At 34.0% G+C, this 18,167-nt stretch overlaps 1 protein-coding gene across 2 annotated transcripts in view; it reads right to left on the bottom strand.

Moving 5' to 3' along the window:
- Nucleotides 1–535: 535 nt before the first annotated feature.
- The window catches only part of LOC117181609 (protein bark beetle), an 89,445-nt gene continuing 71,813 nt past the window's right edge, over nucleotides 536–18,167 (bottom strand). Inside the window, exons 7-19 of one of the 2 annotated variants that reach the window (XM_033374472.1) lie at nucleotides 15,533–15,782; nucleotides 13,296–13,681; nucleotides 9,429–13,187; nucleotides 7,495–7,893; nucleotides 7,091–7,368; nucleotides 6,136–6,957; nucleotides 4,784–4,909; nucleotides 4,425–4,451; nucleotides 3,690–3,948; nucleotides 3,410–3,611; nucleotides 2,397–2,644; nucleotides 1,595–1,774; nucleotides 536–1,404 (exon numbers count right to left, since the gene is read on the bottom strand). In XM_033374472.1, coding sequence (XP_033230363.1) covers nucleotides 874–1,404; nucleotides 1,595–1,774; nucleotides 2,397–2,644; nucleotides 3,410–3,611; nucleotides 3,690–3,948; nucleotides 4,425–4,451; nucleotides 4,784–4,909; nucleotides 6,136–6,957; nucleotides 7,091–7,368; nucleotides 7,495–7,893; nucleotides 9,429–13,187; nucleotides 13,296–13,681; nucleotides 15,533–15,782 — 7,467 coding nt within the window. In that variant the 3' untranslated portion in view covers nucleotides 536–873. The remainder of the gene's footprint in view (nucleotides 1,405–1,594; nucleotides 1,775–2,396; nucleotides 2,645–3,409; nucleotides 3,612–3,689; nucleotides 3,949–4,424; nucleotides 4,452–4,783; nucleotides 4,910–6,135; nucleotides 6,958–7,090; nucleotides 7,369–7,494; nucleotides 7,894–9,428; nucleotides 13,188–13,295; nucleotides 13,682–15,532; nucleotides 15,783–18,167) is intronic. The other variant, XM_033374473.1, reaches the window with a different exon arrangement.

The raw sequence follows: 18,167 nt of genomic DNA, 5'->3' as shown, positions 1-18,167 counted from the left end.
ATAATTTCATCGTCAACCTTAGTATTTCTTTTTTGCAAAGTGATCTAGTATATTTTCTTTCGATAATATCAAATTTTCAGAACTGCCTGTGATTTTTTTAAAGAGCGCCCAAGCCACCTTAATTTTCCACACTTCCAACAGAAATGTTTATCTTATTATATTTAAATTCTTTACGATTTGGACAAATTTCTTTTAGTGATTACAAGCGAAACCAGAGAAATTGAATTGAAAATCCAGATTTAAGAGTTTTCAACTCCAGAAATAAGTTTGAAATAAATTATTTTGAGTTTAAATTTCATGCACAAAAAAGTTGATTCATGCAGACTTTCAAAAAGCATTCCTTTCCTCCTGAAAATTTTAAAAATCGAAAGAAGAACAAAACTTTTTGAAATAATATCTCTGTTTTTGTAAAATTTGTGAATATACAATTGATGTTCTCAAATAGAAATCCCTCCTTTTAATTTCCAATTCTTAGAATATTCCAAAGAATAATTTCCGATCATTAGCATTGTTTGAAGAATAACTCATAATCCTGTTTTTTTTTTTTTTTTAATTTACAAGTAATTTTTCCAACTGAATTGAAATATTAAACAAAAAACTACTGAATTTGACATCCGAGGAAAAATCTCACCTTTTAATTTCTAATCTTCCGAATTTTCTGAAGAAGAATTTCCAATCCTCCGAGTTTTCTGAAGAATAATTTTCAGCTATCTTTAATTTACAATTATTTTTTCCAACTAGAATGAAATGTTAAATAGAAAATCACTGGATTTGAAATCTAAGAAAAAAGCCCACCTTTTAATTTTCAATCCTCGCTCGAAAGGATCGTTTTGTACGTAAAAAATGAATCTAGGAAAGAAGTAATTTTCGTCCCTACATTGCAGTTTCCAGTGGTTGACTCTTGCTCCTCGCATGAGAGGAAAGCTGCGTGAGTTCTGTATAAGGATCATTCGGTACAAATGTGTCGAAATTAGTTTCGAGTAAAGCTTCACTTTTCGATCGAAGGGGTTTTTCCTCGGTAGAATCGAGATTCGTTTCAAGAATAGCCTCGCTTCTGGGCCGTTCCTCATAATAATAAGGATTAGAAATTGGAGGTCTGAAGTACTCCGGAACTGGTTCGGAACTTGGTGTCAGAGGACTTGTATCGTAAGTGTTGTAATCCATCGGAGCGAAAGAATCGGTCATCGCGAGACTAGAATTCAACGGAAGAGTGGATGCATTGTTCAGATAGGCGGAGTCGTTGTTAGGATCTGAAGGAACTTCATCTGGCGCTGCTTCGCTGTTCACTTCCGAAGGCCAGTTACTGTTATTCCTGGAGGTGAAGGTTGAATGGTTTCGGAATCCTTCATTCCGATAGGCAAGGTCAAATACTGGATTATCTCCCGTTCCAGGATATTTCACTCCCTGGAAAATTAAGAATTGTACATTATCGTTTTTTAGTTTAATATTTATCGATCAGCCGTTTCATTTTAAATCTAAATTTTAAAGGACTGTTGAGTCTTCAAGGTTGTTTTTAAGCGTGGCTTGGTGCAATTTTTGCATGAAATTCAAGTCCAAGATAAGATTATTTTTAGTCTTTAATTGACAAAATTACCTTAAAGTCGCTGGTACTTGGAGAATAACGCGGATTGTGAGCTTCGTAGACATCGTAGCTCTGATTGTCTTCCATGGAAGAATTCAACTGCGATTTATCCATTGAATCCAAGCTTCCTCCGTTCATCATCTTCTTGTAATCGAGACTTCTCGAATTCAAGGTATCAGTTGATTGCTTCGTCTGAAAAAAATGATAAATAATAATCAATTTGGATGCGACTTTTTAACAATTCGCAGGAAAGCTTATTATTCCCATTTTCTGTAAAATAAGACTATCACAGCTGCTTGAATGAATTTAAAACGAAATTAAGCACTAGGTTTTTTTCACATGTAACTAAAGCTGCACAAGAAGGACGTAAACGCAATTAAATTTGAGAGTTGTATTTCCTGACCTGCATCGGTGGTACCAGAACCACTCTTTTTTCTCGCATTGGCCGCTTGCAGAATTTATAAATTCAATAGAATCACGGCAAGTAAAATTCATTTTAAGTAATATTTTTTATAAACCGACTGTGATTCCCTCACTTAAAAACTATAATGGGAGCAAAGCTTAAATTAAAGATCTGAAACATAAACTAAAATTCAAAGCAAGTAATTAAGCTTGTGGCCTTTTTAAGCATTTTTTAAAGCAATTTTAATTAAAGCAGAAATTGATAACTTTTTCAAAGTGAAAATTTTTTATTCAAAATATGATTTAAAAAATGGTTAACATGGATTTTAAATGAAGGATACATAGAGATTAAATTTCTTTCAAATTGAAAAATTGTCGAAAAAATGGTTATAATACAAAATCTAATGCTTACCGCTATTGGTTTTCGGCGATAAGGGAGTTCCGAGAATCCTGTGGTTGATCCAACAGATCGCAAAGAATGAAGGGATTGTCGAATGGAATTTCTCCTTTCTAGTCGTTCGACTTTTCTCTTCTTGGATTTTGAAACCCAGAAGCCAATTGCAGCCGCCAAAAGTGCTAAAGCAGCGCCTACAGCAGCCAAAACTCCAATTGCCACAATATCTCTCCTCCAAGAAAGAGGATCAATCGAAACTCTCGGATCTGACAAAATGGATGGATATTAAAATCTGCATTTTTGAATTTGGTTCAAAATTATAATCCAAAAAATCACTTTGACAAAAAATGATTAAAATCCTTTCATATTGTTGATTTCAATATAGGCAATGGGTTTATTTAAAGTAGAAAAAATTATATATAGAAGAATTTTACTGTAGGGTAAAAAAAGGAAATATAGGGATAAGACAATTTTTATGTACGCCATAATTCAAGAAATTCAACAAAATTCAAAAGAATTAGAAAAAGTTCAAAGCGACATTAAAAAAAAATTGGAGGAATTTATGGAGACCTTAAGAGACTTCAAAGGAATTTGAAAAAATACATAAGAAGTCAAAAGATTACAAAGAATTTAAATACACAGAGATATTCTCTTATTCTTACTTTCTTATTAACATTTCCTATTTTCATAATATTTTCTTAAGAAAAAGACAATTTAAAAGAATTCAGAAGCAGGTATATACCTGAATTAATTAATTCAAATGAATTGGCGGTGAATTCAAAATACTTCCAAGGGAATTCAGAAGACTTCAAGATAATTCTAAAGATTCAAAGCATTTAAAAAATGCAAGTGAGCTAAATTTGAAGATTTAAAGAAGTTAAAGGGAATTAAAAAGTATATTTTAGTTATGTTAGTTAGGCAATTCAAAAGAATTCAGAAGCAGGTGTTACCTAAATTAAAGAATTGGATGGAATCCTAGGTTGATCCCTCGCCAATTAATAAATTTTTATTATCAAAATAAATGGGCTTACCAATTTCACAGATAAAAGGATTCGGTTGAGCACAGATGTCGATTTCAATCGTTTGATACGTGAACACCGTACATTGATCCACACGTTCCAATTGCTGAACCCAAACACGTTCTGAATATTCAAAACGTTCTTGTTGTTTTTTTAGGAAATTCCACAATTCATGATAATTGCTCATGATGAAAGGCATTGAAGCATTTGCAGACTGAAAACAATTTTTTCCATTAGAAATATGATTAGTATAAAAAAGCTCGGATTCAATATCTTTTTTAAGAAAACTTACGCGACAAAATTCTCTAGCGCCGAAAAAATCCATTGGCGCCCCAATATAGAAGTAGCATGTGTCGCCTACGAGATCCCAACCAGGAGGACATTTTCCTGTCAAAACTGTTAGATTGTTCATATGAAAGGGCTCGTAATCCACTTGAAGTAATTCTGGGGAATCCCCACGATCCCGAATTCGTCCAGCAACCGCGATGGTTTCGTTATAGCCCCACCAGTTGTGTCTTGCGTCCACATGAGATCTCCACATTTCGAGCTGACTATGGAAAAAAAAAAGATAAATTATTTGTTAGACTTTTGATCTAAGCTGATTTTTAGGACGGATATACAAAAACGAAAGAAACAAACACAAGACAAAACAACTTGAAAAAGCAGACGATTAAAACTTGGTAAAGAGAGCAACGTATAACTAAGTCTGTCCAGTTTTCAAAGGTTTGATAGTTCCACCATTGAAAGGATTTTGAAATTTTCGAAATATTTTGTATCTGGGATACCTTGAACAATAGGTAGAAGAAATATAAAATTGTTATGTTAGAAAATAAGAAAGCAAATAAGAAAAAGCATCAAGAATAAAAATAAAAGTTAGATACTGATTTAAATAATTATCATTTTTAATTTTTAAATAATGAATTTTTCTGACGTCACAGAACTTTTTCTAAAAAAGAAGAAGCAGGAGATTTTTGATGAAAGCGTTGCACACGAATAAGTACAAAATTCTCGTACTCGTGTTACTTACTTATTATACCATTCCATGTCGACAACGCTGTTATTTTGTATAATAATGGTCATGCGAATTCACATATGAAAAAAATAATCAGTGTATAAAATTATAAATCAAAATAAATCTGATAACAAATTTTAGACTTAAAATTTACATTATCTATTTTAATCAACAGGAATTTAATTTGACTTTTTAATAAGAAAAAGAAACCAGAGCGCTCAAAGAATGTTAAAAAATAATCCATTTTTTTGTACCAAGAGTTATTTCATTAATTTCTTATTTGAATACAATTTTTTGAAAGTAAAATATAGATTGTTTGAAAAAAATAAAAAAATGTATCAGGGAAATGTGTTAATCATAATTTAGATACTCACAGTGATCTGTTGATGGTAAGCATTTCGTAGTCATTATCAGGATTCCAGAAAACATTATCGACATATTGCTGTCCTGGAGTTCCTGCGATGATTGTACTTCGACCTTCTCTATCGACCGCATAATTTCTTTGAAAAATAAACCAATTTTTCATGTCATATCAAATTATATACTAGACTCCATTTTATGGGTGAGCCCTATATTTACAGGGCTCAGAATCATTTCAGTGGTCAAAAATACTGTTAATAGTGGCGTAAAATAAAAAAAATAGTTCTTATGTGGGCAATTTTCAGTAACCTTTATATTTGATGGTCTAGTTATGTATCGGTGTTTGATTATAGGATTAAGATTAATTGAAACTTATTAAACTCTGATAACAATATATGCGCAGATAAACAAATCTTTGAAAATTAATTCCTACTTCACTAATTACAACAATATTAATTTCCTCTAAATACAATAAATTTAATTATTATTTTTTTTTTAATACTCGCAATTTTTACGTACTTCAAATTATTAAAAAATAACTTAAATTCCAATTTTACGGACGCCCGTATCTTAATTATTCTTCAAGGAAAGGATTGATCCACGTCTAAAATATTTCTTTCCAAAAATTTAAACTGACTAACCTGTAATATTTCTAAAAGGGCCTGAATGTTTAAAATTGGTTCACTTTAAGTTTTTTTTCAAAATGGAATAATGTTTAGGTTCTAGTATTTTTTTGGTTGCAAATATAAAAATTTGCAAAAATTTCAATTTTCTGTTCCGTTCTTTACTTGAAACTTCATTTTTGCCCAAACTGAAATCTTTTCTGTTTGGATTCTTATTGATTAGGAAAGTATTTATAATTATTACTATTTTTGAAAATTTAATACTTTTAAACCAAATTTTTTCGATATTTATACAGGAATATTGTTAAATCTGGAATTTGTTTATTTTCAAATTGTTCAAGACATTTTCGAGTCCGACTTTGTAAGCAATAAGTGTTACAAATTTAAATTATGGAATTTGAAAAGATTTTTCATTAAAAAGTCGAAAATGTCGTACAAACCGAGGCCTAAGATGGAAAATAATGAAGAATAGTTGAGTTTATAGATTTTGTACTATTTTCAGGTATATAGTTCTTTATTTGAGATGGTAGGAATTTTATTTGAGCCCTTCGTCAAAGTTCAAAAATATTTTGAAAGGGTACGAGAAGAGATAGCGGCAATAGCGGAAAATAATGAGAAAATATTAGCATTAGTGAAATTTTGTTTAATTAGTGGCATCGCTAAAAAAATCTGTTAATAATGGCGTGGGTACGAGCCCTGTATTCCATGAATCCTGTTTTTAATTGAAAATTCACCAAACTTACTTATAAAATCCATTATGCGATGTACTCTGGTAAATCGGCAATCGCACTCGCTCGAACCCTGAAATTTCGAGCAGATGCAGGCCCAGATTTTCGTGAAGATAATTCAACGTCATGTTGCTCACGACTTGTTTCAATACAATATTATTATGAAACGAGGCATTGTTCTTCGTGAAATAATTTCTAAATATCGTCACTTCCTGATAAGGACTGCTCTGCCGACCTTCAACGTATAATGCTGGTTTGATTAAATTTTCAGCGAAGAGGTTATTATGAATCCAGCCTTTGAGTGAAGTAGCCGATCCTCTCGAATCTGCTCGAATTGAAAGTCCACCCTGGTTTCTTCTTACGAGATTATTTCTGAAGTAAAGTGACTGGGTATTCTGCACGTCGAGCCAAATCGCAGATTTACAGGTAGTAAAATTACCATAAAGCTTCTCGCAATTGTCGACGAACTGATTTCGCTCTAGAGTAATTATCGCGTTGACTTCACCAGCGCTGGCATACTTTACTGCACCTTCTCGACATTTTGAAATAACTGAGTAGGAAATATTGTGCTGCACGTCCCGATTAAAACCAATAGCTGACATTGGGAGAGTCACAACTTCTGCGATAAATCCGTGGACGTTGCTGGCACCATTTGCGAATAATTTGACGCTTAAACTCGGTCCACGAGTTCTGAAAAGGGTTTTTTCATGGCGACCATCGACTTCAAGGTCTACGATTTTCTGGGTTGTTATATTGTAAATGTCTCCATCGTACAAGGAAATGCTATCGGCTCGGCCTGGTTTTCCAGTTGAATTGAAGAGGTTGAATTGCAGAAGTCTGGAAAATTTTTTAATAATATCAATATTTACACTTAGATTTCAAATACATTTAAGGCACATCTATATTTAACCTTGAAAAAAGTAGTTGAAAATAGTGAAAAATTATAATTTGTATTTAGAAATTTGATTACCTGAATCCAAATGGTTTTGCCCTGTAGGAACTGCGAAAGATTTTGACACAATTCACCGGGTTGTTGTCGTATTTGTGGTAGAGCAAAACCCTTTCTTCGACTGTAATTTCCTTCGTAGTATCACAAATGTCCACTAGACTAAACAAATTGTAAGGAATGTTGAGATCTTTGATAGGAGTAAATGAACTCTCATCTGCTTCTCGTCCTTCTCCAGTTAGAGACAACACGTTCACTCCGTTACCTAGCACATTATGAATCTGGTTGAAGAGCAACTCAATCTGAAAAAGCCCAATTGTGAAAAATCGTTAGGAATGTGACGAATGGCTAAAGAAATATTTCTTAGTGTTTCATGGCTAACTTTAGGTGGCATATTTTAGAGTTAATGTTTAAAAATATAATCTTACAGTATGTGTGGGAGAAATAACGTTAATCCCATGATATGCGCTTTTTGTGATATTAACGTGAGAAATAACGGGAGACTTCATTATCGCCTGAATAGCCGCAGATTTCTCGTTATGCAAAATTCCAGCCCCCGTGATATTTATGAATTTGAGGACCGATTCAACTCTTTGAACAGTTTCGTGAGTGACAACATCGTGAATTCGATGTTCGTAAAGGTGGTGTTCAAATTCGCTATTTGCAATTCGAATTCCTCCCCAATAATCTCGAGAGGGTTCGAGATTTCTTTCTCCACAGTGAACAAAGACGAAGTCTCCGTCCCAAGGACAATCGTATTTTTGTCCAAACAATTGACCGTTCAGTCTTATTTGGCAGTCTTCTAAACTCTCTTCATTTCCAGTACACTGAAATAATGAAAAAATAGAAATCATTAGCCACGAATTTACAGATAAAATGTGTATGGGAAAGGGGGGTGTTGAAATTTTAATTTCGCGCTACAGTCGCATCAAAATCATAGGCTGCGTTTAAGTCTGGCACATATTATTTTAACTAGCGTGAATATTAGCACGACTTTTAAATTGGGATATTTTATTTTTACGCTTCAAATTTTCCAACGTTTACACATTTTAAAGGTTTTCTAATAAACTTAGGATACTCTGAAGTTTATGACGTTATTATCTTGAATTTAAATTGCAACGCATGTCAATTTTAAATAGTTTAATATTAAAAGCAAACATATTTTTAATTTTGGAAGATTCAAAATTTCGAAGTCATTAAAGAAACTTAAAACGATTGAATTGAAAATATTTCACTTATAGTCATACCAATTTTGAAATCATCCATAATTTGAAAGTATTTAATATCTGTAACATCTGATTTTAGTGTTATTCTAGAGGAATTTTTAAATTTCAAAACAAAGGATTTTCAAATGATGGAAATGAGATTATTCCAAGGGAAAAATGACAGGGAATTTGTTAAGACCAAGAGGAACCAAGAAATGATGATACATTTATTTTTTATAGTTATTAACAAAAAATGTTTAGTACTAAATTTTAGTATTAATTTTTTCTTTAAGTTCTTTAAAATATCTAATGTTCCAATTTGAAAGTTTAAAATATTCAACAATAAAGATTTAAATATAAATAATTCCACTCTAATTTCTACAAATAAATGTGGAAACGTTCAAACGCTGAACGCTTTAATTAATTAAAATTTTTTTATTTTTGGAATGTGGTACTTTTCAATCTGAAATGCGAAGTACCGGTATCTCTCGAGAAAAAGGTTATCTAAGTACTTAAAGGAATGGGGGAGAGGTACAAGGGCAACTTCAACTCTTAGGGAACACAATAGATCCTTCCTTTCCATTCTATATAAAATATCAGGCACTGTGAAATTGCAGACACATACAAATTTGTGAATTATAACATTCCGAATCTGAAGAATTAGAAAATTCTTTAAAAACAATTTAACAAGTAATAAATAAAATACTTTTATTTGGTGAACATATTTTTTATTTCACTATTTACTTATTATTAAAACAATTTTTTAACTGTTTAGATTCGAGAATTTTATCATTTCGAAATTTTCCTGTATCCGAAATGTTATAGTATCGGATATTTTCTAATATCGACAATTTTATTTAAGGAATTTTCAATTTCGGTAATATTATAAACAGAATTTTCCAATTCAAAAATTATAAACTGACGGCAATTTCATAATTTCGAGAATTTTCTGTTTCGCAAATTTTTTCGGGAATTTTGCAGTGTGAGGAATTTTATTTTTTGAAATTTTGTAGTTGTCCCATTTATAGTTTAGTATCGAATTCTCTAAATTTTATATTTCATTAAGTCAGTGACAATACAAATTTCTTCGAATTTTTGACTTTTGCGTCAAATGAAACGATTGTAATATTTTTTAAAGCAAAATTATATTTATTTACTTGTAGGGGTTCAGGCCATGACCAAATCCGAGACAACGAGCCAGGATGAAGATGAAATCTTCGATTCCTCGAAACATATACATTTAAAGGATCATGTCCCAATTGTCGACAGGCGACTTGCGCATTTCTTTCGGTGAATTTGTAATCGCAAAGAGGAATCCACTGAAGTGTAGTTCGGTTGAAGAATTCGAGAAATCCTTCGTTAGTCTCCGAAGTGCAGTTTCCTTCCTTACAAAGTCGAATCGTTTCTAAAGGCTCCTTGGCCAAACTGCGTTTAGAAGACGACTTCGGGACTTGCGAGTATTCTTCATTGAGTGGTCTCATTATAATTTCATGACCGGCAATGCCCACAGCTCTCAAAGTTCCGAGCACCAAAATCCCAACATTGGGAGCAAATTCCATTACGACGTCCGGATAAATATATAAAGTTGCATCCGGCATCACTGTGATGTCAGATTTAATGACGTAGGGCTTGGCTCTTGCGTGGATTGAAATTGTTTCGATAATTCGTCCCCCAAGATGATCAAGGTCGACTTTGGAAGTCTGGTCCCAGGATGCTGAGATTGAAGAGTCGAGGGAGTCGCTGATTAAGTAAGGCCTGAAATTGGCCACTGCATGGTCGTTCCAATCGTCGAAGTCAAAAATTTTCTCTCTGATTTGGGCATCATTGTAAGTTCCCCACCAGTTTTCGGTGACATCAACCTCGTTATTAATTTTTGCTGTCTTAATTCCAGCCAAGAGTTCGTAATCCAGTGAATTGTCGCCGAACAAATTCCTATTTACTCTCACTTTCTGAATCCCGTGAAAACCAACAACGTAGGTTGGTTCATTATACATCTGATGAATTCCCCTGTTAATCAAGCTATACGAATTCTGTTTAACCTCATTGAAAAAAAATCTTGTGTAAACCTCTCCAAGAATTTCTGACTGGCTATCAGCATTAAATTCGACCATGAATGCTCCATTATTCCTCGTGATCTTATTCCCTTCAATCTTCATTTTCTTCTCCATTCCTCGTATTGAAATCAAACCCTTTTTACATCTATTTCCGTCAAATTGGTTGTTCGACATATTGAAAGAGGCGAAGTGTCCATCGACGACAAAAGCAAACCGCTCGTTATTTTGCCAGGTGTTGTTATCGAAATAAAGAGAGTGTGTAAAGTTCTCGTTGTACTGCCAAACATAAGGAAGTGCAACTTCGAAACCTCCACCGTGATTCCTCTCGATTGTGCTGTCCTGCATGATCCAGTGGAAAAGGTTGTTTGAGTGTCGCATATCTCGACTGAATTGTAAAATTCCTTTTCCATTGTCAGTTATGAGTGAATTGTTAATATGGAATGAGATTTCGCTTAAGTTTGATTGAAAAACGTTCCAGTGGGGTGAGTGAACGTAAATTGCTTCTTCGATGTTGTGGGAAACTTCACAACCGATGAGCTGAATTGTCTCGTTGGCTTTCCGAAGATTGTAATCTCCTCGCTCATCTAAATACCGGTTATAATACGAAGCCAGGATTCCACGTTTGTTGCCCTTGATTTTTGTTTTGGAAATCTTCAGAGTAGGAATTGGTCCTTTCACTATTCGATTGGTGATGTCCTGAATGGGAGCTGGAAGTGCTGTGAGGACCATGACTGTTCCTCCTAGAGCAGATTTTCCACTATGATATTCAAAGACAACAACGAATGAACTCGAAGTAACGGGAAAGACAGTCAAGTCTCTCTTGAGATGCCAGATGTTACCCTTCTGGTGAATAGTTTGCGAATCATGCAAAATAATTTCCTCCGTGCTGCGGTTGTGAATTGGATTTAAGAGCTGAATTCCAACGACGTAACCTGGCGTGCAACTGATATTGATGAATTTATCTACCTCTCCATTTGTTTTGGATGTGATGAGATACTTGGTTTCTCCCATGACGAGGTCAATGTTCCCGCTGTTTTGGGGCACGACGATCGGATTGTAGTTTTCAGAAGATACGTCAGGTGATTGCGAAAACCATCCTGCAAATTCTCTCTGTTGCACCGCCGAGAACGCAGGGTTGTGCCGAATTCCAGCCACTTTATTGTTTTCGATTCTGGAGTTGGAGATCCGCAAGCCCAATTGCTTCAAACTTATTCCACTTCCTCGGTTGTTGGAAAAGTCGCTGTTTCGAACTGTATTCACCGCGTCAGCTGAGTAAATGTCAGAATACAGTATCCCTAATCCGTCCTGCAGGTTGTTGACAACCTTTACCCCCTCAAGAGAATGACGAGCGAAGTCAATTTGAAGAGCTGGTTTAAAAGAATTCGTTGCATAATCCAATAGCCCTGCCTTTTCAATCGTGATGTACTGCAAATCGCTTCTCTGCGCTAAAGACCCAAGTCTGAGACCAGCCCAAGCGGCTTCGGAACACCTAACCCCAACGTCGTTTTCATGAGTGCAGGAATTTTCGAATTCGTCTGCGCTTTCTGCTCTACATTTCGAAATATCTATATCGTCTTCTGTGCAGTGGACATTGCTGAGAATAATATCCTCATTCGTTCCCGCGTTGGGAATTTGAGATCTTTCCAGAAACCAGTCGTCTGGATCTAAAGTCAGGCCCAATTGATGACAAACAAGCGCCGCGTCACGGATCGTCCATCCGTAATTGCAGACCGTTCCCCATTTTTCTCCAATCCTCACCTGTAGTCTTCCCTCGAGATTCGTTTTTCCTCCAAGAAGTCTCACGGGAACAGAGTTGGATTCATCAAAAGCTATGGCTTCAGCCATGGTTTCGTTATCCGGTTCGATTATTATTTCTTCCTTGAGAGTGAGCTGAATATCGCTTGGACCTTTCCCTCTAGCGTACAATCTACCAGCAACCATCATGCCCACAGCTGGAGGAAATCGAAGAGTCACTCCAGGGTGGATGATTAGTTTTCCACCAGGTCTAACATTGATGTCGCGTTCCACAAAGTACTCTCCAGCTCTCAGCGTCTCCAATCCATCGACCTCGCCTCCTACCACGTTTGTGTCAGTTGACAAAAATTGTGCGACGAATGTTGGATTTGAAATGATTGTATTACCCCCAGGATTACTACCGTGTAGCAAATACGGCAAGTATTCAATCTTTGCCAGGTTATATCTATCTTTTCTGTGAAATAAGCGATCAAAAATTATCCTTTCCTTTTCAGAACCCAACCAATTGTAGGTGCAATTAATGACTTTGCTCTGGTCCTCCAAGTGGGATCCGAGCTCATATCTCGATTCCAGATTGTGAAGAATATTTCGGTAGACTTGGACGTTGCTTGAAGATATGACAACAACCGCAGAAACTCGAGATCTTGGAATAAGTCTATAGCCTTGCACATCGCTGTTGTCGAAAGGTTCCTTTACTTTGTTACGTTTTAAAAAGTTCTTGGTGAAGAGAAGCTTCTGTAGATCGCTGTAAGGCGAGAGACCGAGATTAACCACATAAACGCCCTTGTTGTCGTAAAACTCATTGTGCTGAATCAAAACATCCGCTGGAAGAATGTTGAATTCTTCGTGGAGGGGATTCTTCACTAGGATTCCTCCATAGCTGTGTTCCTCGAAGTGGTTGTACTCGATGCAAGCTTTTATATTTAGAGCCGGGCTTAATTTTATACCCAGTTTTAAATTCTGAATGAAGACATTGTGTCCGATTTGAGCTTTCATGAATCCTTGGTTGTACCTCCAGCTCGAATCGATTTGCACTGCTGTTTCAGAACTGCTGTTAAACCAATTTCCGGTTATATTTACGTAGGATTTTCCTGTTGAATTACCCACCTAGAAGAAGGCAGAAGTATAACAATTTCTATATAATTGAAAGAAAGGGAAAAAGATCAATATATTTTGAGTTGTGTTTTAATATTTTTAAATATTGTTGGGACTTACTAAGATACCGATATCCCAGTTTTTGAAAATCTCAGAGTACTCGACGATCGTGGATTGATTAAAATGAATATATTCCGTGGCGGAAGAATCATTTAACCAAACAGCGAAGCCGTAACCTTGATTGGAAGAAATGCTGGTGTGAGAGACATTTCTGCTGCCACCGGTGACAGTGACATTGACGCCGTCGCCTTGATTGAAGGCGATTCTGCTTCCGGTGATGTTGACATCTTGGGCACCTCCTAAAACGTGCACGCCTGCGACATGGTTGTTATTAGACACGGAAGTGTCGTGAATATGCAAAGCCGAACGTAGTTTTTCCGCTGCGATTCCTCTTCCATTATTATCAGCTATTGTGCTAGCAGTAATATTAAGGTCATAGCTTTTTTCTAGAAAAAATAAATAGAGAATGTTAGTAAATATAAGACATGATACCTAATTATAAAAACAAATCATTTTGGAAATAATTAAAAAATGGGAGAATGCGAAAGTTGAAAATGAACTCTTTATCGATACCTCCATTCCATGCCGCTCTACATCGCGTATGGTACATATAGCACTGTAATACTGTAGGTCCTGTGCATAAGCTTATAAGCATAGGACCTGAAGTTATACATCGATCAAACACGACGTGGAGTATTGTCGAAGGGCAAATTTTAATTTTTACGATAAATTTGGAAAAAATTAATTATCATGATAGATGCATTTGAATATTATTCTTTACTTTTCTAAAGCTATTCCATTAAATAATAAAATAGGCACAAAAAAGATCGATTTTATTATTTAATTAAACAGCTTTTCAAAAATAAAAAATAATATCTAAATATATTTATGTTGAAAATATGTTTTTTCAAATTATTAAAAAAATAAAGTTTTGTCCTATGTAATTGGTATTACTTATTGTCCCTAGTCGTACAGTCACCCGCCAAACCTAAAATACCTAATAAAGGCGTTGATAATCTAATTTTTAATTAGTGTTTAATTCGGAATACTTTAAATTTTAATTTAAAAAACTTTTTATTTAGATTTAAGGTGGCTTGGGCGCTTTTTAAAAAAATCACAGGCAGTTCTGAAAATTTGATATTATCGAAAGAAAATATACTAGATCACTTTGCAAAAAAGAAATACTAAGGTTGACGATGAAATTATCGAAAAAAACGCTATTAAAAAGTTGTGATTTTAACATGTAGTCTTATGGGAGGGCTCAACAGAATGAGGTAATACTCTTGAACAAAATCACGAACTTTTATAAATCAATGTTATCCGAGTGCCTTAAAATAAAAGGAATCGATTAGTACCATAATAAAGGGGGGTTGACGATGTCATTGGTGAAAAATTTCAAATATTGCACAATAGCTGTGACTATCTGAGGCATATCATATCATATCATATCATATGTTTCTGTCACTTTTTTTTATCGTTTTCTACTTTTTTATTAAGATGACATTATAATATGCGTATATCAATAAAATTCAAATAAAGACTGATCGCATGATAGATAGCCCCCACAGTGCCCCCCACATTGTACGGCACCAAACGCCCAAGCCACCTTAATCAATTGTAAGCGCTTAACAGTTAAAATTAGGTTTTAGATATTTTTGGTGTGAAAAATGTTATGTTTTAAACGCTTCCAATTTGAAATATTTTTCCATTTCAAACGATTTTATTTTAAATTTCCAAATCTTCACGTTTTACAAGAAAAATGAATTATAAATTTTCATTTATAAATAATTGATGTAGTTAACAGGTCTGTATGGCTGAAATGGCCATAAAATTTGTACGCCTAATGAAATGAATTTATTGAACTATATAAAAACCTCCTATGACCTATGACTAATAAACAATGAATGACAATTACAATTAAATTGTCATTTAAAGATTAAGAATTAAAGATAAAGAAATTGTCAATTAAAAAGATACACTATATAATGAACGCGGCCAAACTATTTGCAGCGGTTTTTTAAATATTTAATTCTGAAATGGTTCTTTTAATAATTGAGAAATCGTCTAATTTTGTATGCTTCGACTAAAAATCCTGAATTAAAGTTTTAATTTTAAAATGAACAAATTTCTACGACTTATTATGAAAAATGTTTAGTTTTTATTTTAAATGAAAAGAAGTTCAACTATTAAGAAAGATAATCCTCATAGTTTAGCAAACGATTTATTTGTATTTATAATTTTCGAGAAGCAGGCAGATAAGAAATGAAAAGAATTATCCATAAACAGTGTAAACTCACTGTATCCGGAGGTAAGGCGAATGAAAGCGACCATATGTGTGAAAGGTTGAGCCGTAAATTTGATATACAAGTCCCGACGAGTAGATGTCACACTTTGTGGCAAAGTTCCATTTCTAACGTTCACTTTTGCCAGTAATTTTTCGCCGGTACTGCTACCATCGTAGATTTCGATTGTTGCACTGTCGTTTCGATCAGTCTTCATTTGGAGGAAGTGCAACGTCAAAACGTGCCCTGCTTTCGTGAAAATATGCTGAAATAAAAATAATTTAAATGAAAAATTGATATTTTTGATTTTTCAAATGAAAAACAAACTTTCAGTCTTCAGATACAAAACGTTAACTGATGCAAAAAGATCCAAAAAGTGAACTTTCAAAAGTACAGAATAATTATACCATTTGGCACGTAAGTCAAGTTGGAGAGAGTGTTTACAAGTAGGTCAGGTAATGTTCTAGGTTTCCTAATAGCACGGATCATTCCGGGAGTATTCTTAGAACGTTCCAGGAACGTTCCCTAAGCGTCTAAAATGTCCGCCACTTGGGAACGTTCCACTGGAAAGTTCAAAGAATAAACTATCGTTATTTGTTATTATTATCAATGAATATTTGATAAACCATAAGTGATAGGTCAAAATTAATGCCAGTTTATGATATGGATACCATATTACAATGTAGTATATGCGGTACTCAAAACGCGAAAATGGCATCTTTTTTTATCTATCTCTTATGGTTTACAAGATAATTGTAATTCAAAATAACAAAAATGGAACGGTCCGAAGGTTACCGCGGAACGTTCCAGGGTGCGTTCCGTGCTATTAGGGTTGTAATTAGTCCTAAAATTTACGTAATTCATCTTTTAGTAAAAAAATAAATTGTTCTTCTTTCTAAATTCTTCTGGTCAAACTGGGTTGATCACAATATGTTACTTTTGCATAGTATGAACAAAGTTCTTTTCATGAAATTACAATAAAAAGTGTTCAAAATAGCCTCTTGATGATTAATTTTATAAAATAACGAATTTTCAACTCAGTTTATGTTCCTTGATCAATGAAAAACAAGAATGTGATGTTACCATGCCTTTCAAGTTTTTCCACCTATAGCAAATACTACGCGATTTCAGAAATAGGTCTTAATTTTATTTAGCAATTACAAACTAACTGTTATAATTATTATTAAATACTTGTTACGCGGACATTTCCCAGTCAGTGATAACCAAATTCCGCTTATAGATAAATTATTTACGTTCATTTATTTACGCAATTTTAAACATTCTATGCCCTACAAAAATTCTTATATAGGTTCCTATATAGGATCCTATATAGGAACCTACATAGGAACCTATATAGGATCCTGCAGAGGATCCTATATGATTCACCTATAGGTGCCACCTATAGGAAATGACATAGGATCTTATATAGGTGCCTGTATAGAACCCTCCCTAATAAGGTACCTAATGGTACCTAACTAATGGCATCTAACTAATGTTATCTAACTAATGGAACTCATGATATCCAATAGTACTTATATCTCTATGAGCTCCTGGGCCGCCTAAAAAACTTCTGCGCAGTCGTAAGTGCCATAGAATACTACTGCTCATCTGGACATTGTCCCGTACTGGAACATATACAGGATCCTATATAAGATCCTATACAGGATCCTTTATAGGATCCTATGTCATTTCCTATATGTTTATATGCAGGATCCTATATATAATCCTATGTATCTTCCTATATATAGGAACTTATTGTATAGGAATTTTTAATATAGTCACCAGATCTTCTTGTTGCGACCCTTAGAAATATTGATCATAAGCATACATATATTTAAAACCGCCTAATTGTGTACAAATACTTTGTAAAGTCAATGTATATTTTTTAGCATAATCTTAAAACAGTTTTGTTCTTTTATCTCATTTCCTAATGGATTGAGATGACTGAAGCTTATGGAGATAGTGTGAAAGGGCGGTTTTACCCAATTCGGGTAGTTTTAAATTGAAACTGGACAGTTCTAAAAGTCAAAATGGGTAGTTCTAACATTTTGCTTCCATTCACGTTACAAAATTATACATAAAATAAAAAATTCCAAGGAAATTGATATTATTGTTATTCATAAATCACATCTAAATAGATCTAAAAATGCTAAAACGTAACGATATTTCACAAAAACTAATATTTTTATATGCTTGTTTGTATGGATGCTCATTTTATATTGTTTTCTTAAGCATAAGTATCAATGCATTTCCAAAATTTCATACATTATTGACAGAAAAGTGTTCAAGGAAAAAGGAGCAAGGAACACGAGATAGCACCTTGTCATTTGGACACGTCGATATATTTATTAATTCCTAAAGTTTAAAACAAATTGCTGCGCTGATTTTACAAATAATTGAAAATACCAACTGTCTACCCAGTAATGGCCACTATCCCCTACCTATACTATATAGTATACACCAAATATTATTTAATTTCCAACTTAATTTTTATCAAAGTTTACATTAGTAAACCACTAATAATATGTCTAAGTAGAAAACGGCATTGCAAACTACAAAGAAATTATTTTTATCAAGGAGTAAAACAACAAAAACAAAAAAACAATTTTTGACCTGTGCTCACCTCCACTTCCTAATTTGTTAAATCGAT

The sequence above is a fragment of the Belonocnema kinseyi genome, chromosome 10 (assembly GCF_010883055.1).
Source record: "Belonocnema kinseyi isolate 2016_QV_RU_SX_M_011 chromosome 10, B_treatae_v1, whole genome shotgun sequence".
In the NCBI taxonomy this organism is placed as follows: Eukaryota; Metazoa; Arthropoda; class Insecta; order Hymenoptera; family Cynipidae; genus Belonocnema; species Belonocnema kinseyi.
Note: the sequence above shows the minus strand (reverse complement) of the source record. Positions and strands in the feature narration are given on the sequence as shown.